The 25,515-nt window shown below is 32.5% G+C and overlaps 1 protein-coding gene across 1 annotated transcript; it reads right to left on the bottom strand.

Annotated features, from left to right (window-relative positions):
* Nucleotides 1–6,313: 6,313 nt before the first annotated feature.
* LOC149426011 (uncharacterized) lies at nucleotides 6,314–25,232 on the bottom strand. The gene is made up of 4 exons (XM_089645494.1): nucleotides 25,142–25,232; nucleotides 16,909–17,146; nucleotides 8,767–8,817; nucleotides 6,314–6,856 (listed from the first exon to the last, which is right to left on the bottom strand). Exons 1-4 carry the CDS (start codon nucleotides 25,151–25,153, stop codon nucleotides 6,417–6,419), a joined length of 741 nt encoding a protein of 246 aa, XP_089501620.1. The 5' UTR covers nucleotides 25,154–25,232; the 3' UTR covers nucleotides 6,314–6,416.
* Nucleotides 25,233–25,515: the final 283 nt, after the last annotated feature.

The following is a 25,515-nucleotide window of genomic DNA, read 5'->3' as shown; positions in this document are numbered from 1 at the left end:
AATTCTTAAAAAATTTAGCAAAAGAAAATATATCTCAACAGGTGTTGCACAGGGGTCAATTCTAGGGCCAACCCTTTATATTATTTATGTCTCAATTATGAGAAAATTGTTTTTATTTGCTAAACATTTTGTATATGCAGACGATACGGCGCTTGTAATATCGCACGAAGATCTGGTTACTGCAATGAACCTTATGCAACATGATTTTATTGCCCTACTGAAATGGTCTCATGATGCAGGCCTCTTTATAAACGCCAAAAAAACTAAAATTATGCACATCAGATCTCCACACGCCAGATGTAATGTAATTCCTTCATTATATACACACACATTTGACTGCATACATAAAAATGTTGCACAGCCCTGTTCATGTGAAACCATTGATTTTGTCAAAAGTTATGTATATTTGGGTGTTACTATTGACTGCTACATGAAATGGGATGTACAAATTGCTAATGTTTGTAAACGTCTACGAGCTATTGTGGGTAGGATTTATAAAATAAAATATTTCGTGCCTATAAGTACTTTAAAGTTAATCTACTTATCTCTGGCTGAATACACTATACGTTATGGAATTACTTCTTGGGGACATTCTTGTAAAACTAATATAAGCTATATACAAACATTACAAAACTCCATTATAAAATTGTTAATCCATAAATATGACAATCAACACAGAAGTAACATTAAATTAATATACAAGTCTCTGAATATTTTACCTGTCAGAGGATTATTGTTTTATAATATTGTAAGTCAACATGTTATATTGTCTGATTCATTGTATAGGGAAAGAGTTTGCCATAAACATAACACAAGATTCACTCAAAATGAGGACTGGTAGTTCCGAAATGTACTAATAAATATGGTGAAAGAACTTTAAACTATATAGTACCCAAAATGTTTAACTTATTACCAATGACAATTAAAAATAATAACATGTATACTGCTAATGTTAAATATAATCTAAGGAAATGGTTATTGGATAATAATGATCTATACTGATGCCCCTGAAATGGAATTCATATTCTTAGAAAATGGAAAAACAATTATTTTGTAATACCTGACTACCTACCTCTATTTATGAAACTATTGATGTACTTGTTAATAATACTAATTTGTTCATACATTTATTTTTACTTGCTTATTTTATAAGGCTTTTATGTTTTATGTTGATAATACTAATTTGTTCATACATTTATTTTTACTTGCTTATTATATAAGGCTTTTATGCTGCTATTTAAACTTTTCTGCAATGTAAACCAATTTATGTAATTATGTACCGTTCAAATTGTATCTTATGAATGTATAAATGTTGTCTCTATGTCCCTGCTGACAAACTACATAAGTAGTTTAGCGGGTTTAAATGTGAATAAATAAAAAAAAAAAAAAAAGTATGTTTAAAAACTCAATTCTTTCAAGAAAGGCATACAAATTTACAAATACAATATTGAATTAAATCACCGATATAATATTGGATTGAATCACCGATACAATATTGGATTGAATCAACGATACAATATTGGATTGAATCACCGATACAATATTGAATTGTGAATGTCTTTCTTGAAGATCTTTGTAACTCAGATTGAATGATGACATCTTTTTCTACTTCTCTTCGAGAAGTCTACGGAGATGTCGCTATATTTTGTGATTAGTTGTAAATGTTTTAGTAAAGATGGCAGTAATGTAAAGTTTTACGCAAAATATTAAAATAATAATTTTACGACTTTGGGGGGGTTTTTCACTATCTCTGATTATGTTCTGACCAATCACTAATCCGCGGATTAGTCATTTTTTCGTTTTCACTATATCTGAATAACGCTAACGCTCGGGTTAAAGTTAGATTTGACTAATCAGTGCTCGAACCTCACGTTAGGCGCTATTCCTCGAATCATTAACAGCTGAGAAGTGAGTCGAATTTTGTAGAATGAATTTGAATGCTTGTATGATCCATCCTGAATTATTTGATTGTGTTCAAAATAAGAAACAATGTATTAATTCGACACGAATCTATCTAAAATGACCTGATAATCAACATAACATAACCAAACAAATGCACACTTTGCGGTGTGCGGACTGTGACGCATGACAGCCGTGGCAGTAGATGGAGTAACTGCAAACATTTTGCGATGTTGTCAGACTATTTCGAGTGTTATCTATCCGGAAGCTCGGCAACAATGGTGAAACGGTCGCCGTTGAATAACGAAGTTATTCTGAACTTTAAAGCCAGCCAACGGATAGCTATTCAGATATTTAGCCCGACATAGCGAAATACCCCCTAAAACTCAGATTAGATAAAGCGTTGATTCAGATATTTTGGGAATCCCCTTTATTTTTTGTAATAAATCAAAGATTTTGTAATAAAATATTTTACTTGAATAAAATATTTTAAGTTTTTATTTTATTTTAATTTTTTTGTAGCTACTATTTAAGCATTGTACATACAATATTATATTGATACATATGATATTAAATATATGTATAGTAAATTGTATTTCTTAGTCCTCCTCACTACTCACTAGGGTGACCTGTGCTGAGGCGGACTAAAGTTATTCATTTCTGTTTTTTCATTAATCTCTTTCAGCCAGATTTTTATTCTTTATTTTTAATCATACAAAATTTCTGTTCGCTTTATATTAGGGGGGAGTATGTTGTGGAAATTCGTCGCAAAATAAATATAATTTCTTTGTCCGAATGTTGTTTTATGACCTGGAATATTTTTTATGTCATTGTGATTTGACCTTGTTTAATGAATACGCGATATTGTAGAGGTTTCAGTATTTTTAAATGGTATATTTGTTGTGGATTTGGTACATCAAAACTATTGAAAATTTCAATCGAAGGCGTTCTTACGGGTACTTTCAGTATGGTTTTAATGATTCCTTTTTTTAATTGTATTCAGGTGATGTATATACTTAAATACAGCAGATCCCCATCCTGTTAATTAAATTATTTGTTTTTGTTATCCATGTGGACCGATTATTATTCACAAGCTATGTGTGTTCGAAAATCACAGTTGGTATGAAGAGTGCCATTACAGCTCAGTAGCTTGCCCAGTAAGCAAAAAAATCACAGTTGGTATGAAGAGTGCCATTACAGCTCAGTAGCTTGCCCAGTAAGCAAAAAAATCACAGTTGGTATGAAGAGTGCTATTACAGCTCAGTAGCTTGCCCAGTAAGCAAAAAATCACAGTTGGTATGAAGAGTGCCATTACAGCTCAGTAGCTTGCCCAGTAAGCAAAAAATCACAGTTGGTATGAAGAGTGCCATTACAGCTCAGTAGCTTGCCCAGTAAGCAAAAAATCACAGTTGGTATGAAGAGTGCCATTACAGCTCAGTAGCTTGCCCAGTAAGCAAAAAATCCTGGAGGTCATGGCATTAGCCATTTTTAATGACCAGATCCGAATAACCAGGTAGAAACTTTACAACATCTTTCTTTTCCATCTCTTACCCCTCTTCACTTCCTGAAGCCTCTCAACATACTACAAAAATGCCATAGATCTATTTGCTCACAGGCAGTTGAGTCTCTTGTGCCGGTATTCACGTTAAAAAGAAGAAAGCATCCGAAAAAGAAAATTTTATCGCTTTTTCGATGACAGTTTTTTTTTTAATATCTATCGTTTATCCCGTGTTGTTCTTTGTTTCATGATCATACCCATCACCAATTATCACCTGAATTTGTTGAAAATGTTTACGACGTGATAAAAATAATGCCAATTGATCCATTACTGTCACTTTATTATTAATTTAGTTAGATTAAATGATTCATATGCCAACGAATCTGGAAATTTTTACAACGCAAATCAAAATTCATTTGTATTTGCGCTTATAGAATGTTCCTGATGCTTATCGACGCGTAATTAATAATTAATTTATTGATTTTTAATTTATTGGTGTATTTACCGAACTTATAATCTATTGATAAAATATATTATAACACAAATAAAGATAAGATAGGTTGACTGAAATAATGCATAACTGTGTCTTAATAGTAATCTTAACTTTACAGATAATCCCAAGAAGTGTAATTTGCAAGGATTTGAAAGAAAACTGATGTCACAGTTTATATAATATCAACTCTGCCGAAAGAAACCAATGAAATTGGTATGTTCTAAAAAGGATCCCGATATTATTATTTTTTTATCATTATCTCAAGAACTAGGAAAAAAATAGCTTTCTTTAGTCACACGGACACGCCCAAAACATGCTTTAGTCTGTTTATTTCTTTTGCCGTCCAATTTGAAGGGTTGTGGCGTGAATTTTCCATAATTTCTTACGAATATAATGTCATTATGTCAATCGATATTCACGAAATGTCATCCCATTGTCAGTAAGTGATATTTGCGAGCACGGTCAGAATAAGATTACCAGTTGGTATACAATAGCCGCGCATGAGGAAGCTACAAGCCAAAAATGCGTATATTCTTGGTATACCTTATATTGTAGGTAATAGGCATTAAAATCGCTTGACATACGGAGTCTAGAAACGTTCGATTTCAAGAACAAAACTGGTTTTTATTTCTTTTGTAAATAATTTTATAAGAAAGCAAAAAAGTTAATCAATTGAAACTGTCACAGATAATCTTAGCTATAGTACTGTATTTTTTTAAAGTTGTTTCCTTAACGCGTTCACACATTTCTATTGAAAAATATTTTTTTTAGATGTTTACATTTATATTTATATATTTTATTTGTATTCTACTCAAGCGAAACGATAGGAAAACCTTCAATTTATCTAAAACATATTTTTTGTATTCATAATGTACACCAATTCGTTATAAAGATTAATCAAAATAGTGATTTGGCATTAAGCTTCGCCTTCAGCGCAGCCTCCAAGATGTCGGATAAGCTGTCAATAAGCACAACGTTTTTGGATAATGTCGCTCGTTATGCAAACTAGCTGCCGAATGTGGGTGAACTAACAAAGCTCTTAGAATTGAAATGAATCGTATTCACGAAACATATTCCAGCCTGGATAAAGTAAAGTTGTTGGGTATGATGAATTATATAGACCTCATTAACCAATTAACTCTCTTTATAGTAACAAAAATACATGCGGACTGCCAATGTGTACATGAAGTTATTATTTCAATTCGACCTTGTCAATTTATTAGTATTTTTAACTTTTACGTAGCTGCCTGACGTTTAGGAATGTCAATTCAGAGAAAATACCTCCAGTGTTGACAGAGTATACATTATCAATATCGGTCTAGCCATCAACAGATCGATCGTGCTCGGAAAATCGGTTATGCCTATCGACCCAACATTGCAAAGTTATCGATTTTACTGTGCTAGACCTCCAGATGACGTCACGTGGGCTGGATTTTGAAGTGTCACGTGATCAAGTCAGTGCCATCGAGCTCACAGATTTTTTTTTAATACTCGTTACTGCTGATGTGTGTGTCGTTTTACAGCAAATGTTTTATACAATCAGAGTGATTAGGCTATTTACAAACAGTGAAGTTTACTTAGCCCTAGTGAATTCTAGTCGGCACTGTCGGCAGTCGGCCTTGGCTGTCGATCTCGTCAGTGACTGCCTCCTATGCGGTATCTATGACTTCAGAGCCGAGGCGCACAGTGGGCTGAAAATCGCCTTTCATAGACATAGAGACTTGAATTTTCAAGGGTATTTTTTTTGGCTAGAAATGGATTCTGCTGATCATTACTATGCTATAAAATTTCGTACGAAGCAATTGCGTGTACAAATGAAGGGGTTATCATTCTTTTAAGAAAAAATTGTATGGCACTGACATTAAAAATGAGGCTATCTCTGGAATCATAAGGTTGACCATTCTGTCCTTACACACAGATATACTACTATTTATTTGTAATTTTTTGACAAACTTCGTATTGTGGCGCAACGTGCGATTTTTTTTAAAAACAAGTTGAAAAAAAAACTTTTTAACGTTGATAATTCATTTTAATGCTTAAATGCATCTTGTATGCTTTGTCTAGTTAAAAATATTTTAACACTGCAAGACTACTCATATGTAAAGCATTTCACGTGAAATTTTATAGCATAGTAATTATCAGCAGAATCCATTTTTAGCCAAAAAAATACCCTTGAAAATTCAAGTCTCTATGTCTATGAAAGGCGATTTTCAGCCCACTGTGAGCCGGAGCGTTTAGATTTATGGTTTCATTTCTATTTTGTAGGCACTTCAATTTCTTATGCATGAATCAGTTTTATTATATTCCTTTGCGCTTGTAACAAATATTATATTAAGGAAACAAATCAGTGTTTTTTTAATCTTTTTATTATTTTGCAATAAAAAATAGTTTTAATTTTAACTTATGATACATAATTTACTTCTTAAAACGAAACTTAATTACAGTACATTATTTTTGGTATAGAAATGTCTTAATGAAATTCATCAATAAATACATTTCTTCAGTTCTTAAATAAGTATTTCAATTCTATGCTTTCTCCACTGTAACTGCGGCGGACTTGGTAGAGGCGGATGCCGCTCCTGCAGAGCGTCCCGCGGCTCTCCCGTAGAGTCCGAACCCGCTGTCGTAATCGTCGTAGTTATCGTAGCCTCCATAACCACCGCTGCCTCGGTGACCTCCGTAGCCTCCGTAACCGCCGTTTCCTCCGTAGCCGCCTCCGTAACCGCCGTTACCTCCATAACCGCCTCCGTAACCACCATTTCCTCCATAAACACCTCCGTAACCTCCGAGACTTCCGCCATAACCGCCGCCGCCGTAACCGCCGCCTCCGTAACCGCCGCCTCCATAACCGCCGCCTCCATAACCGCCGCTACCTCCATATCCTCCTAAACCACCATAGCTTGGTCGACCTCCGTAAGGGCGATTATAGCCTCCGTATGATGGGCGGTAACCACCTCCGCTTTGTCCTGAAATAAAATATCAAAATATTAGATTTTTTTGAATACTTAACAAGCTCACTCAAACTTATTTTTTCGTAGACTTGTGGGAGTGTGTTTATGTGGCAGTGGTTCGTTCATTCATGTTCCTTACCACTTAAAACCAATGTCGATGATACTAAGCAGTCAAGTAAACAATTCATGACTAACTTTATTTACACCACTATTTACTAAAATTTATCAACATCAAATACAAAGTTACACAGTTACAAATCAGTGGTTTCTTAACGAGGACACAAATTAAAAACTGCAAGGTGTCCCGAAATTCGTAGTTCCTACAAGTGACAAACTGAAACTGAATCTACATCTAATTTTTAGTCGATTTTGTGGTATAACTTTTTTTTTTATTCGATCCTTCGTTTTCGAGTAAATCAAGTCCAAAATTGAAAAAAAAAACGGTGCTCCGAAAGAAATTAACCCTTTATTTGAATGCTGAAAAAATTGAAAACTGTTTAAAAAAAAAAAAACTTTAAAATAAAACAGAGTACAAAGGGTATAGCTTATATGTTATGTTCTATTTCTTCCAGCTAACCCAACAAATACACATTATATTACATAACCCAACATTACATGTTAACAAATGTACGTAAATAAATAAATAAAAAAACAAAGGTATTTAATTTATGTAAGGTGTAGTGACATTTGTTTAAAAGAAATGTTCTAATGATGATTTAAATTTAAGTATGTCGGTTATTTGTTTGATGCTACGTGGAAGGTTGTTATATACTTTAATGGCCATGTAGTGTGGTCCCTTTTCAAATATTGTTTATTTAGTTATTTGCTTTTGGGATTAATAAGTTTTCTGTGAACCTTGTAGCGTGATAATAATAATAACCTTGTTCCTCTATGTGGTGTAGATTCAAAGTTTCCCGTTTGTACTACGAGTTTCCGGACACGTTGTATAATGTAATTATTAGGTGAACAATTTATTTGAATTAATTTGTATGGATAGGGTTAGTTTTACCAACTGGAGGGATATGAAATATAAATTGATCAATTTTAATTGGTTTGAAGAACAGGTCACCGTTTCATGTTCATGTCAATGACTTAATTTCCTGAGAGTATTAAACCTATTTTCTCTAATCCCCGTGCATGCTTTCACTGTGCTGGAATCAAACCCTCAGTCTCCCGATTGAAAAAAAAACTTAGGCCCAGTTGTTTCGCAGAAATTCACGTGTCATCGAATGGTCACTCTGCGCATTTGTTTAGAGATCCCCGTTAAACTCCGATTTCAGATGAGTTTCTGCTTTCGATCAAATTGTGATAAGCTGACAAGATTAACAACACAATAGTTGTCATCTTCTGCTGATCACAATTTGTTCAAATAGTAAATATATTTAAAAAACAAACAAAGATTTTTTTTTACTGGGCCATGTTACTCATGAAAGGGTAAAGTAAAACAAATTACGGTGGGTATATTTTTAACACAGAAATTGATTTACATGGAGATGCATTTTAGTGTTGTTTTTATTTGTTTCAGGAAAAACACCACATTTTTGCATGACGTTCCATAAGTTAGTAGTATTTTTCGAAATATTAAAAAAAAACAAATACTTTTTTAAAATTGGGCAATGTTACCCTGGAAGGAGTAAAGTAAAACAAATTACGTTGGGTATCTTTTTAACAAAGAAAATGTTTTACATGGAGATGCATTTTAATGTTTTTTAGTAAAGGTCAAATTTGATACTTAATTTATTATTATATTGACTGCGTTTCAATAATTTTCTTGTTATTGCGTCCATTATTGCAGTGACAATAAAAATAAATGTTTTAGTGTTATTCAATGGAGATGGATATAATGCGTAGTTGGTTAATGTTTAACTAGGATGTGTTATATCTCGAATGATTCTACTGATACATTAATTAATGTCAGCATTTACCTGGTCGGTAATAACCACCATAGCCGGGTCTGTAGGGGTAATAACCATATCCTGAAATCAACACTTTCGGTTAAACAAAAGTCAAAATTTGAGAACAGCTCATGCAAGAAACAGATATCTTATAACATGAATACCAAATCCACAACTACCAAACTGTGCTACAGCTCTTAAATTGTGCCACACTGGGCATGTAGCACGACTAACAGGTGTAAATACTAATACCTTATTGATTATTATATTATGAAGATTAAATCTTTGTTTGGTAAAGGTTACGAATTCCGCTTCACGGTAAATATGAAATTTTTACTTTGAATTAATACTTGAATTTAGTTATATTATTACTAAAAGTTCCTTTAAATGTTGGGGAACCTTTAATAACGCCTGCTCGCGTCCCCTTTAGAGTTAGTTTTCAAGTAGTTTGTGGGCTACGCTAGGTTTGTATAGACTGGTTTGTGATTTAATTCTAATACGATATTATGAATATTATCCAACTCTTGATTTGAACATAGTCGCCGTCGGCTGCGACTATAATGGCGCCGCATACTAATTGACATATCGCGTAAGTGACTTAATAAACGAAATTAAAATTAAAAGTTCATATTTTTCCGTCTCCCCCGACATAATAAATCATGTTTTGAATTAATAAAGCTAAATCCATTTATTTGAAAGTGAAATATTGCGTATTAAGAGTGAAGCGGAATAAGAGAAAAATAATCTTTGTTTTGATGACGCTGTTCTTATATGAAGTGCTTTGCTGTTGAGTATTTCCTGCAAGGATTATTAAGATTGTAAAGGATTAGGCAAATTGGATTTGTAGTAGGTATTAGTGTGACACATATTATAAATATGTTAAAACATTTTGCGTTGTAATAAATAAAATGTGATATCAATTTTATTGAACAATAAGATAATAATAATAAATTTAAACGAAACATGAAACAGAACAAGACACAGAAAAATAAAAAGGTAACGGTCTCTGAAGAACAGGTTCTCTGTCTTATCGGGATATCGCCTCTAACCTTAGCCATTGGAACCTAATTATTTAACGTAATTTTTATCGATCTCATATTTAAAATTCAGGATTAACAATACTATTTCAACTAATCTTTCCCGCATATTGGCTGCTATCTTTTTGAATGATTTTTAAATAATTTGTTTGTAACCTAGATAGTGTCTCCGATAAACACATCCGATTTAAAAAATACACTTTTACGAGGCACCTATTTTTTTCTAAAATTCTCAATTAAAATTCAACTTTATTGGAATTACTTTTCTTTTACAACCTTTTGAAGGTTATACTTATCAATGTACCTTGAGGTGATTTTGCACAAAAACGGCGCTAAACAAATCATCCAAATAAATAAGTAGAAGATAAACCCCTATTTCGTACTTCTCTCAATATACATACTCCTTGATTTATTCACCTACGACCTGACTCGAATTTTTTTTCCCGTAGGAATATCTTTTTGTTTATTACTTAATTATCTTTATGTATTTCTTTCTATTCGAATCCCCTCATTCGTTTAACGTCCATACATGGTTTTACCACACATCCGCCTCAGTGATACATTCTGCACAGAACAGCCGATCTATCTATTTAAATCAAAAGGTAAATGTTCGTTCGTTCAAAAATTTTCAACGATTGCTTTGAAATTTTGACACAAATTTGCATTCGAATGCGCGTGTGTTTTTTTATATAAATACCTATATTGTTTAAATGTCACATGTGACAGACAAAAACATGCTTTTAAAACGCGCTATTTTTTCTCTATCTGCTTAGACAGACTCTTGCCATAGCAACTGAGGTACAGCTAGTACCTATAATTAAAAAAATGGATCGATTATGACTTACTTTGAACTTGTTGAAATTAAAATATGTTTGTATAACGCTACGATTGTTACCATGTTAAATGTTATTCAAAACATACATACTATAAGTATTACTACCTTTGCAATTTTGTTTGCATATTTTAAGTTAGCACAGTTTATTAGTATGTTATCAAACATATCTATATTTGCAAAAAAAGTGATTGACTTGAAGTTGTTTCTAATCATCGTGATGTACATTTTAGCTGTTAATTCCAGACCATGATTACGAAATAATGGTTCTATGGTGATATTACCTGGCCTACCATAATACCCGTAGTATGGTGGTCGCAAATCATACACATAGGGGTCGTAAGGATAACCTGCAATAAGGAACATAAAAACATTGAAATATTTCACGATTTATGAATTGAAAATATTTTATATCTTCCGAATATTTTTCCGTTTAGAAATATCCTTTTTCGCTCAGAGATAACTGCAATTTGAGCGTGTCATTATTATTTATGTCCGCACTTTTTGGATTATCATTTCTCGTTGTTTTAAACTCTTTCTAGTGACTTCTTATTTTCTTAAACTTGATGCGTATGAAACTCAAAATTACTTTTATCAATTTTTGATGCTTCACTTATTAATTAAAAAACGCAAAACACAAGAAAAGATTTTGTTGTGTCCTGCGTTTGTGAACCAAAACAATTACACAACATGTGTCCGACGTATTGTGATGTTGTAAAATACCAATAGTGGATGAAAAACATTTTATTTTTCTTGAATAATGGATAAAGTGTTTTTATCAGAGAAGTTTATGAAATATTAGCAAAATATACAAAAAAAAAGTGTGGTCAAAAGATTCTATAAATTTTAAGGTTAACCGCGTCACCTGAATATATCACAGGTCAGTAAAATGTTGTGTTATTTTTCATATGGTATAGGGTCAATGATTAAACTTATAGAGATTTTGAAATTCTAAAAATAAAAATTACTCCAGCCTATGGTAAACTTTTGAATACAAATACAAAGCGTAATGTTGCAACTTTGTAACACTGCTTAAATCACATATCTCACATAAATACAAAACGAGATAGAACGGCTTTTGTGAGTCCATATCAGTTTGTGCCGTTAAGTAAACAATAATACTTTACTGCTATCGGTGTACCAAAGGTTTCCTTCCAAATCGGGGTGGATCTCTGTTCAAACACTCTATGTTTTTATACGATACCAAACACAAAGCATTTTGAAAGTAGTTTTAATTTCTAAACATTATTTCGGCAAATTCATTCGATTTATTGAACTTTTCTGTTCCTGATGATTTTTCGTGGAGGCGTGGGAACAGATATTTCATTGTTCCAAATGCAGAACTAATTTAACATAGGTTCCAAATGCAGAACTAATCTATCATTGGTAAAGCCTACCGGAAAAAATCCTACCGTTAAATGACCTTCCCCCGGATTATGCACCTGGACCAATTAAAACGCTTGTAACATGTGTTGCCTATAATATAATTCATTTTCGTTATTGCATCATTCTGTTCACTATTCTGATTTAATGATAATATAATTTATTGCAAACTTTGGTAGATAAGTCTCTACTGTCAGCATCGCCCTGATGACAGACCGCTTTTCAGATTCGAAACGTTGTTGCTTTAAATGGTTGTGACAGGTATAGTGACCATAACTGAATAACCAGGTAATTCACAAGCTTCCTCTACTACATCTCTCTTCAAAAAAACATCTGATAAGTGGAAAAACATAACTTTGTGATATTCATCAAGCCATTTGTCATTCGATTGAAGTTATCTAAAGCCCTTTCGAGCACAATAAAGCTAGTATCTAAACGGGAGGATTTCTTGTCTATAAAATAATGTGAATTGATAAGGAGGCTTAGTTTTATCTTTGAAAAGGCAAACTGGAAAACCCCTAATTTGTCGGAAAAATACCTTTATTGATAGGTGCACTATTTCTCCGTGTAAAAATATATGCGTGTTTTAGCGACAGAAAATAAACATCAAAATCCACTAATAGATACACGGAAAAAATTCAAATTATAGGTAATCTGGTTACAAACGGGATTGCAGGCCCTTAACGAATGATTTGATAGGTTTCCTAATAAACTTTTAGTTAAAGACGAATGTATTATCACAATGTCGTAACACGTGTTCATAAAAATAATAAAGTTTCCGCATTTATTCACTGTATATTATCAAGGTGAACGCAGGTGCATGAACACTTATTCCGATATATAAGGAATTTCCAAAAAATTTATCAGGAAACCTGAAATTACGTTTTTAACCAGATTACCAATAATTTCAAGAGATTTTTAATAAATTAGCAATACTAACTACACCCAGGCGTCCCATGTTCACTTCCCATTTGACTGAGGATTGAACCTTCAGAAATTCTCCGATGTGTGCATGAGTGCGACAAAAAGTTGATATAATGCACTGTCATCGACAACGAATCTATCTGCGCAGTTTCAACTCGATGAGATGTCGGGAATCGGACTATTTTTTCTTTCCAAGATTCCACTTAATTTATTCAATCAATAAACAAAATCGAAATTAAAATAATATTTTCGAAATTCGATAAATATTTTTTCTTTGAACTCTTCGGATTTAAATTCAAGAAATTTAGCTAAGGCAAAATTCTTTTTAATCTCAAAATGCAAGACGTAATTATTGTACTGAGTTCGTATCAATACATTCCAATCCCTAATTATACATACAAACAGAAGATTTTCCTAGAAAGTTCATATCCAACTTATCAAATGGATCAATGTGTATTCAAATTATAATTATAACAAATCAACGAGATTATAATATAAAACTTCTTATCTCAAATCATTTACCTGCATTTTAAATTCTAGTACATGATGTCATCGTGTGAAAATTCTATAAACATCGATTAGTCCATAATAATAATAGTAAAATCATATTCAGTAATCTTATTAATCTCGAGTACATCAAGGAATCTTAGTAGGGTATTTATTATCAGTCAGGTATCGAATATTCAAAGGTCGAATATGACAACTGCTGATAATACGTGACGAACGTAGACGATAAAAAAACGTAGTAATTTTTGTGGCATTTCATTGTGTAATTGATAACTCTATTATGTAAAAAATTATCTATCTTGTACCTATACTCGGCGTTGTTGGGTGTTATCCTTAGTAGATAGACATGTAACACCATTAACTTTTCTGCAGGTCATTTTAATTGTTTTGTAATTATTTTGATGTATCTCCAAAGGTTTAGCCAGCGTTTGCAATTTAAGTGCCAGATTTTTTATTTTTGGATTTGATTACAAAGCATAGACATTCCTTTGTATAATATGATTGTATTATATATATAAACCTTCCGGAAGAAATTCTCTAAATGATAGTGAAAATCCGTTGCGAAATTTAAATTGACTAAGTACACAAACAGACAAGCGACTTTATTTTGTAAGCTGTCAATTTTTAATATTTGACAAGTAGAAATTTTTAATATTTTACGCTTCAACAACGCATTGAAATGATTAAAATTCACTTGAGTGAATCAAATGCAAATCATCTTGAGTGATGAGGCCCATTTCCATGTCGGTGGCTTCGTCAACAAGCAAAATTGTTGCACCTGGGGCTCGGAAAACCCAAGAGTTAATGTTGAAAAGCTTATCTATCCTCAACATATGACTGTTTGGTTCGGTTTATGGTCCGGCATCCGTCATTGGACCTTACTTTTTCGAAAATGAGACTGGAGCAACAGTTACGGTGAATGGATTGCGCTTTCGAGAGATGATTAATGATTTTTTATGGCCAAAATTGGATGGTATTGATCTGGACAACGTTTACTTTCAATATACGGTGCTACGTGCCACATAAGCAACGAAACCATTGATCTTTTACGATTGAATATCAAAATAACACCTCTAATTGGAAAACCTTTTATTTAGAGAATTGTGTATACTTCATTTCGTCCAAAAGACATTAATGCATTTTCAGACTTGTACTTACATGAACATTCCAAAGCTTCGTAGCTCATTATAGGAATGGTATTGAAACTGAAAACAGTTGTATTGGCCTAGACATTCGAGATAGAAAATTCAAGACGGCTTATCCTACTGTTCGACAGATTTTCGTTAGACGAGTTATATGTACAGTTTTTCATCTCGCACCTTACTGATTTCATTTTTATTTATTAGTTACTTGCGCAGACCCATTAAAAATATTTGTATGTACAATTTTAGGAGATAGGAGTACAATAATTTTGTATGTATTCGTATTTCGTACTTCTATATCCTTCTAGAGCTTGTATTAATTTTATACCTTATATCGTCATTTTATGATTTGACAACCCACAGTTGCGAGTGTTGTGTGTTCCGGATGCCCACTTGCAGCATGGCATGCCAAATCGGGAGAGGCCGGTTTGGGGAGACCCTTTGACCTTTCCAACTGGTCTCTCGACCCATTCCTTGCGCCACAGTGAGAGGGATATATTCATACATCCGTCACTCCTGGACAACCCACTGATCCCTAGATTCCTACCTAGGCCATAGAACTAGAGTAAAATTATTTTCCTCAGGGCTTTCTGCATGGGCTTTTTTGTTTAAATTGTTTCTAGTGCTTGATAATGCTTATATACTGTGACGTGCAATTATATTTTATGGTGTATTTATAACATGAATATTATTAATTCATTTAACCAACAGTGGTGTGAAATATTTATTAGTTTGGCTTTTTCTATGTTATTTCAATGGCAATGAAATAATTAAACAATTCTACTTTTTTGTTAAGGTCGGTGCCATAAAATTCAGCCTTCCGAATCTGCGACAAATGGCGACTCTATTGCCTTTAATAACGATAACGATTGTCGAGGAAGGTCAAAGAACGGTCATTCTTAAATATTATAAAAAGAGGCGAGATGACTAATATTGTAAGATATAACGTTATAGCACAGTGTTACTTTTTGTCTCTTTTATTATTTAGAACTTGATTCGGATTGTATGTATTTTTAAAGGCTTGGCTCCTGCAACATTGTTTGCACAAACATTGAATCAAAAATTGCATCTACGTCAAAACAGCTACGTCTTCATGTTGTTCACGGAGAGAAATTGATTTTTGCCTTCACGATAAATTAACAGGCATTGTTGATAAAACATTAATTTTATATATAATGTCGAAAAAAGAATTTTCTTTGTAATCCTAAAACACGAAAACACATTATGATAATATATTCGTGATTTACTTTAAATTTATTAAATCAGGAAACCTGTTAAATCATTTGTAAGGCCTGTAATACCGCTTTTAACCATTATTACCAAAGATATTAGGTTCTTCTAATATCTTTGATTATTACCAATAATTTGAAGAGATTCTTAGCTTAGATAAATTAGCAATAGGCATTTTTCTTCATGTTTGTGAAAACATATAGTTCAATTTCTGTGCAAACAATGTCGCAGGAGATATGCTAATGCATATGTATAATTTACAAGCCAAAAATGTCTATATTCTTGGTATACCTTTTTTCGTAGGTAATAGGCATTAAAAACTTGACAAACGGAGTCTAGAAACGTTCGATTTCAAACACAAAACTGTTTTTTTTTATTTATTTTGTAAATAATTTTATAAGAAAGCAAAAAAGTTAGTGAAGTGAAACTGTCACAGATAATCATAGCTATAATACTGTATTTTTTAAAAGTTGTTTCCTTTACGCGTTCATACATTTCTATTGAAAAAATATTTTTTTTAGTAGTTTTTAAAAGTTGTTTCCTTTACGCGTTCACACATTTCTATTGAAAAAATATTTTTTTTAGTAGTTTGCATTTAATTTTTTTTATTGAGTAATTTATTATTTTATTTGTATTCTACTCAAGCGAAACGATAGAAAAATTTTCAATTTATCCAAAAATATTTTTGGTATTCATAATGTACACCAATTCGTTATAAAGAGTAATCAAAATAGTGATTTAGCATTAAGCTTCTCCTCAACCCTTCGGGTATTTAGAGATTTCACCACTTATGAACCTGTCAGATTTATGGTTTATTCAGAAATATTCCCCGTTGACATTGAATTTCATATAGATTCGCTGTTTTTGATCCGAGGAGAAACACGACCATAGCCATTCCAAGTAACGTTACAATTCTGAATGGTGATCTTAGACCAGAGTTATAGTATATACAAATATACATGAGTAATTTATGAAATAACACAAATTATTCAAATATAATTTACTTGCGCACGCTGGGATTTGAAGCGCAGCTTGCTAGTCGAGAGCCTTACCCCTTGACCACGGAGGCCGTCAATTCAGTCGTGGGAATAGTTAAAAAAAATGTTATCAGTCTTACCTCCGCTCCCTCCGTATCCTCCGTAACCCCCACCGCTATAGCCCCCGTAGCCTCCATAACCGCCCCCGCTGTGGCCTCCGTATCCGCCCCCCCTGTAGCCCCCGTAGCCCCCGCCGCCGCCATCCAGGTCGAACAGGCCCCCGAGGGTGCGCCCTTGAGGGGCCCCCTTGCTGTTGGCGTCATTGTCATTGTCATCTACGGCAGCCACTGCTGCAGCGCAGAATAGCGCGCAAAGTACCTGGGGATGGACAAAATATTGCTGTTAGTCATAAATTATTGTTTAGTTGTTTCCTCATTAGTCCAGTTACCCGGGTGGATAAGGATCCTCCACTCCTCGTCGTCCTGCGCTGCTCGGAGAACCAATGACACCGATGCGTATTTACTTTTAATCACATGGAGAAAATGGTTCCATGATAACTCAACACAGTGACAATTCAACATACTTTAAAAGGTGATATAAAGTCATTAGAAACGATGAAATATTTTTTTTCTAACCTAACCTAACCTAACCTACTTAACCCAGTTAATAATGTTTTTATTTCATCACTTTTTATAGATGTGATGAATTATCATTGTGATGATTTATCCGGTCACCGGAGAAAACTTACTGATATAAAATATTGATAATTTATTGAGAATCCTTTCAATTTAATCGTAATATGGGTAAAAACTGGATTGGAGGCCTTTCACGAATGAATTGATAGATTTCCTAAAAATTATAATATTTTCGCATTACGTTATTATGTATTTTCACGAAAACTGCAGGTGCATGAACACATGATCCGATTTATTAGGAATGTACTGAAAACATAACAGGGAACGGCCTGCAATCCCGTTTTAAACCGGATTTTAATAAATCAGCAATACTCATTTTCCTTCGTGTACTTTCGTGGTGATCTTCCACCCATTCTCTGTCAAACACTTTACAGGTGACCGTGAGTTTTACCAAAACCTCCTAGATCACAAGGCCGGGACACTCATTCAAAGCAGCCTCCTAACTTGTATGGGATTTTACAAAAAAATTCGTGTCATTTTAAAACATCTTAAAACGGTTTAGTTGATGTAAAAAAAAATAAATGAAAATACGTTTTTTGAAGGTTCGCATACAAGCTAGGAGGCTGATATGATTCAGTGTCCCGGCCTTACGATCTAGGAGGTTTTGGTTTGATAGACAGCTGTTAGCCTATTGTAGACCCCTTTGAAAATGGGTATATTAGAACACGTGGTTGCCCACGGAATCCTGGAACATTTTTCTCCACCACCAAATTTCGTAGGCTTCTAGTCATAAATAGAAATGAACTTCTACACGTTGTAATGCATATTATTGTAATAAATTAATGCATATTTGCCCTTTGGGAATCGTCCGGTGAAAAGAAATAATAAAAAAACACTTTTACCACCTCTCAAAAAAGATCTGTGATCTCTCTATGAATTGACATCCGTAAACGTCAAACAGCTACGTAAAATTAAAAAATACTAATAAATTGACAATATCAAATTAAGATATTAACATTAACATACATTGACAGTTCGGGTGTACTTTTTGACTTAAAATAGGGAGTTAATTAGTTCATGAGGTCTTTAGATATGTCACAACTAACACCTTTTGTTTCTCCGGGCTGGAACGGAATAAATTGATCGCGTCCAAATACATCTGTGGATCGTGTACATGATTTATTTCAGTTCTACGAGCTCAGCTAGTTCATTAATAAGCCAGTTATTTTGCATGACAAACGACTTCATCCAAAAATTGAGTATATAGAGATAGCTTATTCGATACATTCGGGGCAGCACTAAGATTAGTGTTTTTTTTCGACCGACTGTCGAAATCATATTCTGAGCGTGATCGCAAATATCGCTAACTGACCATAAATGACGGATTCGGTCAATATCGTATTGACATAGGGCTTTGTCGATCGTTCGTGCCAGATCTCCGGATCTAATTTGTACCGATTTGAAAGAAAACTGATGTCTCCAATCTTCCCAGGCCATTTCGTTTATTGAACGCCCGTTGGGTTTTTAAAATTATTATTTGGTTATTATTGATTATTGATCGAAAAATTAATCTCAAGGTTTGAAAATCTGTTAGGTATATATTTATTAATATATAGAAAGCGTCTAATCATAGATTGATGACATTTTGCACAATTGACCTTCAAAACACGAAGAAGACTGTCGACTGTAAGATTTTGATAAACCTCCTCCATTCCCTTTTCCTATCCTTCAAGGATCTAATAACGGAAGTTTGCTGGACGCTCACATTTAAACTATTTCTGATGAAATTATCACTAAAATCTCTAATGTGTTTTTTGTTAAAATATTTGATGTAAAACGGTTTAAAAATTTTATAAAACGTTTTTCGACTATAAAATGAGTGGTAAGCACCAGATTTTATTTGTTTATACGGTGAATTAGTAACTTCTCAAGGGATTAGGAACTTCCCTCTAGAAACATATGAGATTTTAGTAATACGTTTATCAGAAATAATTAAAATAATCCCCACGGAAAGATCGATTTTCTAGGCCTGCTAAGGCACAGTCGACCGTAGGTCCGTCCATTACGCCGGTCCACGCGTTGAATATTGTTTTACTGGACTTCATCACTTATGTCGTTACGATTCCCACTATATTTGATAGGGAAACTTCAACCGCAGGTCTGTCTAATACACCAGAGCTTGTGTATTGGACAGACTTTGTGCACGGCTTCTTCACTTACGTTGTTAAGATTTTGGCTTTATTTTATCTCGTCTTTGATACTTTATTCAGGGTATGTCGACATCTAAAGATGTATTTTAGATTCCTCACTCTGTCTTTGAGTATGTTTATGCGTGTGGACCATTTTTTAGGCATTGGTCTACTGTAACGCCTAGTCGTTTTTGTTTACTTTCACTATGGCGAGATATTGCAGTTATGTTATGTATGCATCATGTTGGTAGTTGTCCCAAAGCCAGCAGTCCGATGATGATAAGGTTAGCACGTTTGGTGCGTCACTTGACGCTAGGCTTTGAACATTAAGAAATCTAAAAAAGATATCTTTTATTATAAATAAACCGCAGACATACAAAAACTACGGTTATTTTGCAATAAGTATCCTTCAAATGCAAACAGCTTGATTTTTTTACTCAAAAAAACTTTTGTTTCAAGTTCATCGACAAAACAATCACATTTTTTATAAACCTTGATAAGAGGTGTAATTTACATTGGTCTTTATTAGATGAAACATTTTAATTTTATGTATTTATCAGACATAAATCGTTATTACCTGTCATTTTAAACATGTCAGTCTGAATTTAATGGCGTCAATAAAATTTTAGATTTGATGGACTTATTTTTTATAATATTTTTTGTACCTAACATTGACAACTAGATCATTACATTTGAATAGTACATTTATGGACACATTTGAAAACATTTAAATATCGAAGAACACATTAAAGTCCAGCTGTTTCACAGAATTTGAACCATTCATCAAAATTTCAAGTTCTTTTATGGTTTCATTTTGAGTTTGTTTTTACAAAAAAACGGTAAAAAAACAGAACTTGAAAATTAAACAAGCCGTCCTAAGTGAATTTTTGACTTGGTCAATCTAACTTTAAACTGAAGTGAAGCTAGCAGTCCACAATAGGGTGCTAATACCAACACTGATGTATGGAAGTAAGGCATGAAACTGGCGGACTGTTTTAAAAATGAGTTCCTGAGGCGTACGTGTGGCAAAAAAATAAAATGTAAAAATGAGGAGTTCCGGAAAGAAATCAAGACTGGTAATTAGGAGAGTATGGATATAAGAATAAAATCTGGACGATGCATGAATGTGAATTAAGCGTGGGGTGTGTGCCAAGACTAAGTTGAGTGGTGGTCTACCCTACCTGCCTACCCCTGCGGGCGTACAAACGGCGTGTTGGTTAGTTAGTCAGTTATCAACCTTTACATGAATTTTAAATCACTATTTTTGATTAATCTTTACTATGATTGGTTTACATGAATGCCATAAAAAATACTTTGGATAAATAAAAATTATTCCTATCGTTTCACTTGAGAGGAATAAAATAAAATAGTTATTTACTTTATATAAAATGTAAGCATTACTAAAACACTACTAAAAAAAGTTGTTTTCATTAATAATGTATGAACGCATATAATAAACAACTTTAAAAAAATATTTTGGCTAATAATATCTTTGACACTTGTAATTAACTTTTTTCTTTCCGATAAAAAATAAATTAAAAAAAAACCTTGAGGGCTTGAAATCGAGCTTTTCTACACGGAGAGAAATGAGTATCGCTAATTTAGTAAGAATCTTTTCAAATTATTCGTACTCCAGTTAAAAACAGGATTGCAGGCCCTTAACAAATGAATTGATAGATTTCCTTTTATCACGATTTCGGAACATGTGTTTGCAAAAATCCTAAAATGTTTCCATTTCGTCGCTATGTATTATCAAGGCAAACGCAGGTGCATGAACATGTGTTGCGATATATTAGGAATTCACTAAAAGTTTATCAGTAAACGTCCTGCAATTTCATTATAATAAATTGAACAGATTTATAATAAATTAGAAATTTGCGATTTTTATGCCTATTTCTTATATTCGTAGCGATATAAGCATATATATAAGCACATTAAGCATATATATATAAGCACGTTAAGAATAAACACATTTTTGCTTGTGGCATCGTTTCAATTTTGCTTTAAACAAATCTTGGGCTGCTTGATATTAATCTTTTGTATTATGCCGCCTCACAATTTCAATTTACTAAAAGGCGCACCCACTTTTCGGATAAAAACTATCATTACGAAATAATAACAAGTGAACATGTAATATATAAAAAGGTTGCAATTTAGGAGGTTAACCTTATAAAAGTGACACACGTTTTGCATGTCAATGAATGAAAGTATGTACTACTGCCAATTATTTTTTTATCTTAACGCAGTTGACCTTGAACTAGATATCGTAAAAAATAATCACAGTGGAACTGTTTCAATAACTTATTCATTTCAAATAATGTGTTTTTTTTCCAAATCATGATAAATTTCCATTCGCAAGTGTGTTCTATAATATTTTAACGTGTTTCATAGAATTGAAAGTAATGTTTGAATTATTTTTCTCTCTTGAGGATCCCTAGTACAAGCGGTTCCATGATAACTCAATACAGTGACAATTCAACACACTTTTAAAAAGAGCTTTGAAGTCATTAGAAACGATGAAAAAAATAATATTAAAACCTAACCTAACCTAACCTAATTAACCCAGTTAATAATGTTTTTGTTTCATCACTTTCCATAATATAACTTTTTAAAGATGTGATGAATTATCATTTTTTCGTAGAAAGCAATCACTTTGTGGTTTAACATTTTAATGAAATAAAACAATTTTTTTGTTTAAAACCACGAATTTATATTAATTTTAAGACCGACTGATTTCGCTTCACTCGAGCATCGTCAGGGTACAAAATTAAAACTTTTAATTAATTAATTAAATTAAAAAGTTTTAATTGTCTACCCTGACGATGCTCGAGTGAAGCGAAACCGGTTGGTCTTAAAATTAATAAAAATTCGTGGTTTTAAACAAAAAATATTGTTTTATTTCATTAATTATCATTTTGATGAGTTATCCGGTCACTAGTACAAGCACACGTATCTGTAAACTTTTTATCGATAATGTCAGTAGCTTGTCATCGTTGCTGGATCACGACGCAGATCGCCAACGAATAAACAACAGTGTTAAAGCCCCGTCGTAAGCGTTCAAGGATGGTTTAGTTGTATTTAAAGATACACTGTGAATTTTTTCATGCCTATAACATATTAAAATAACAGAAGAAAACGTGTTTTTTTAAATTTTCGGAGTTTACTTTGCGATTTTTTTCTATCGAGAGAATTTAATGAAATTAACGTTTCGGCTTAACAAATGTATAGATATTATCTTAAAAAATAACATATATTTTTGTTGGAACTTAAAAAACTTTGATATAACGAGAAACTTGTTTTAAATCGGTATAAATTTGGTATGAGGGGGCTTAAAGCAATGCACTTCATAGTATGTCGGTGATTTTTAACTTTAAATCAGTTTTTATAGGCCTGATACTTTATTTTTTTCTTGGCTTACAAAAAGACTTGTCAAAAAATGCTTGAAAATTTCAAAGGCCAAGATATTTTATAATCCCATTTGATAAAATTCAATTTCAATGCAATATCTAAGAGATCAAATTTTTAAACCAAAACATATGATTTTACGGTACTTCGTAGTTCTTCACCTTAACGAGTTAAGTTCAGCTAAATAAGCCTAAATTAGTCAATGAGAACTGTTTTACCGACATCCCCACTAAATCTTTATCAATGTGCTTGTGCTAGATGCAAGAAAATATCACGATTTTGGCGTGATTCAGTTTGTATTTCAGTTTTAATCTATGTCCAATGTTTGTCAACATTGATATTGAAAACATATTTATGATTCCCGCGTTTTATGCGACTTTATTAATTTATTCGTTTGTAAATTTGTTCTGTTGTTTTATGACAGACAGATAATGATTTATTCGTGTCAAAACAATGCAGTTCAATGCCTGTTTAATCCCAAAAACAATGACACGAACAATGGATGCACAAAGGGGAAAATGGTAAAAAATTGTATTATTAAAAAATAAAAGAAATCATCAATTTTAGATAAAAATGCAAGGTATACAATAGAAAAAAAAAATTGTCTACTATGTTCTGGTAATTGAGTACAGCACGTATTTAGGTGTTTTTTTTGCTAATAATTGTAGCTGAAGTCGTAGTGTAAGTTAAACATAATAATAAAAGAAAAAAATTAAAATATTCATTATATTTCAAGATTACAATATTATTTTATAGGTAGTCTGAGATCAAAGAATGGCCCTTATCGGGTAATCTCATATCATTCAAGTTTTAAATGAATTTTCGGCAATATTGATATCATTTTTGTTGTGTTTTTGTGATCATATATTTAAAATTTGTAAGAAGTCAATAGTTACACGGACTGTGAAAATAAACTTATCTTTTAACTTATTCAAAAAGAATAACTTTGTATAAATCATCAAAATATATCCCTCGTCAGGATATACGATGAAAATTACGTATATAAGAATAGACAAAGTAGTACAAACAAATAAATACCATAAATCTTTTTGTTTTTGTTTTAAACCACTTCATTTGAGATATATAGGTCGACATTTCTTCGGGACAATGGAAATTTAAAGGGTTATTATATTAATATATATTTCCATTCTCCTGAAGAAAGTCGAGAGCAATTGAAACTGGTCGACCTATATAACTCAAATAAAGTGGTTTAAAACAAAGTTTTTTTCTATTATATAATGTCAAGCCACAAAGTGTTTGTTTTCTTCGAAAATCAAATAAATACCTGTTGACAAAAATATTACAATAAGCTTTGATGAAATTAGTTATTAAATATAAGATAAATAAGATTATTATCGAATAGGTAATTATTTCATTTATGCAAACATATCAGATGTATTAACTTTAAGCTCGGTCTACAAATATAAACTTTAAATTACAACCACTTGATGAAATAATTAAAATTATTAAGAATCTCAGATATAAATAATACTTGTCTACCAGTTGACTTTTATTTAAAAACATATTAATGGAATTACAGACAGCCCTGATTTACTGAGACTGATCACTTTCAATATACCATCTAAATCGTATTGCATGCAGACATTGTAGATGTATTCAACTGCACCGAATAAAGATACAAAAAGGCTATAATAACATACATCAATAATAATAAATAAGGATAGCTTATGCATGGGTTCCATATATATTTTTAATAACAGATCTTATTTTATGATTTCTGTTCCACTATAATTTTATGTACTTATTACAGTTATTATGGGCGTAGAAGATGAATAAATAAACACATTAAAAGCTTTTATAAATGAACACAGCAGAATCAAGGAGTAGCTACTGTTTCAAATTAACTATTTATTTTAGTTATTTTTAGTTAAATAAGTGAAAATGTAATTTTTTATCTGGTATAAAAGCTTGAAAAAAATTACGAAAAAATTAATTAATTATTATCAATGTAATTTTAAACTTTATTGATTTTCTTAAACATCGCGACCATGCTTTTGGCTTTCACCAAAATACAAAAGTTAACTTTATAAATTTTAAATTAAATTAAAGATAATAACACATTTTCTTAAAAATTAACCTATTAAATTTAAACTCGATATTTTTTAATATAAAATTGCACGTACCAGTTTATTCATGGTTTACTGTATCCAAAACACCAACAAATATTGAAATGTGATAACTATGTATTTTCCGACACCGTTAGGTTGGGAAACTGTTCACGTTTGATCTCCAGTTTACCGTCCCGGTCCTTTTATACCAAACATCCCGCGACCACCAACTTACCGACTCAGGTGTAAGCTGGTACCACGACTCCTTCCACTCCGTTCTCAAACAGTTGAACTATCCCGCTGTATGTATAATTGGATTTGCATAGAATCTTTGGAGGTTTTCTGAGAGTACAAGGTTGCAGGTCCGGACTTGGAACGATGCAGATACCCACCTTACAAACTTGATTCCACTTCAGACCATTATTTTTAGTACGGATTCTAAATTTCAT

Source organism: Hesperophylax consimilis, chromosome 2 (assembly GCF_061612785.1).
Source record: "Hesperophylax consimilis isolate HC1 chromosome 2, BYU_Hcon_1.0, whole genome shotgun sequence".
Taxonomy (NCBI): domain Eukaryota; kingdom Metazoa; phylum Arthropoda; class Insecta; order Trichoptera; family Limnephilidae; genus Hesperophylax; species Hesperophylax consimilis.
This window is presented reverse-complemented; position numbering and strand designations above follow the sequence as displayed.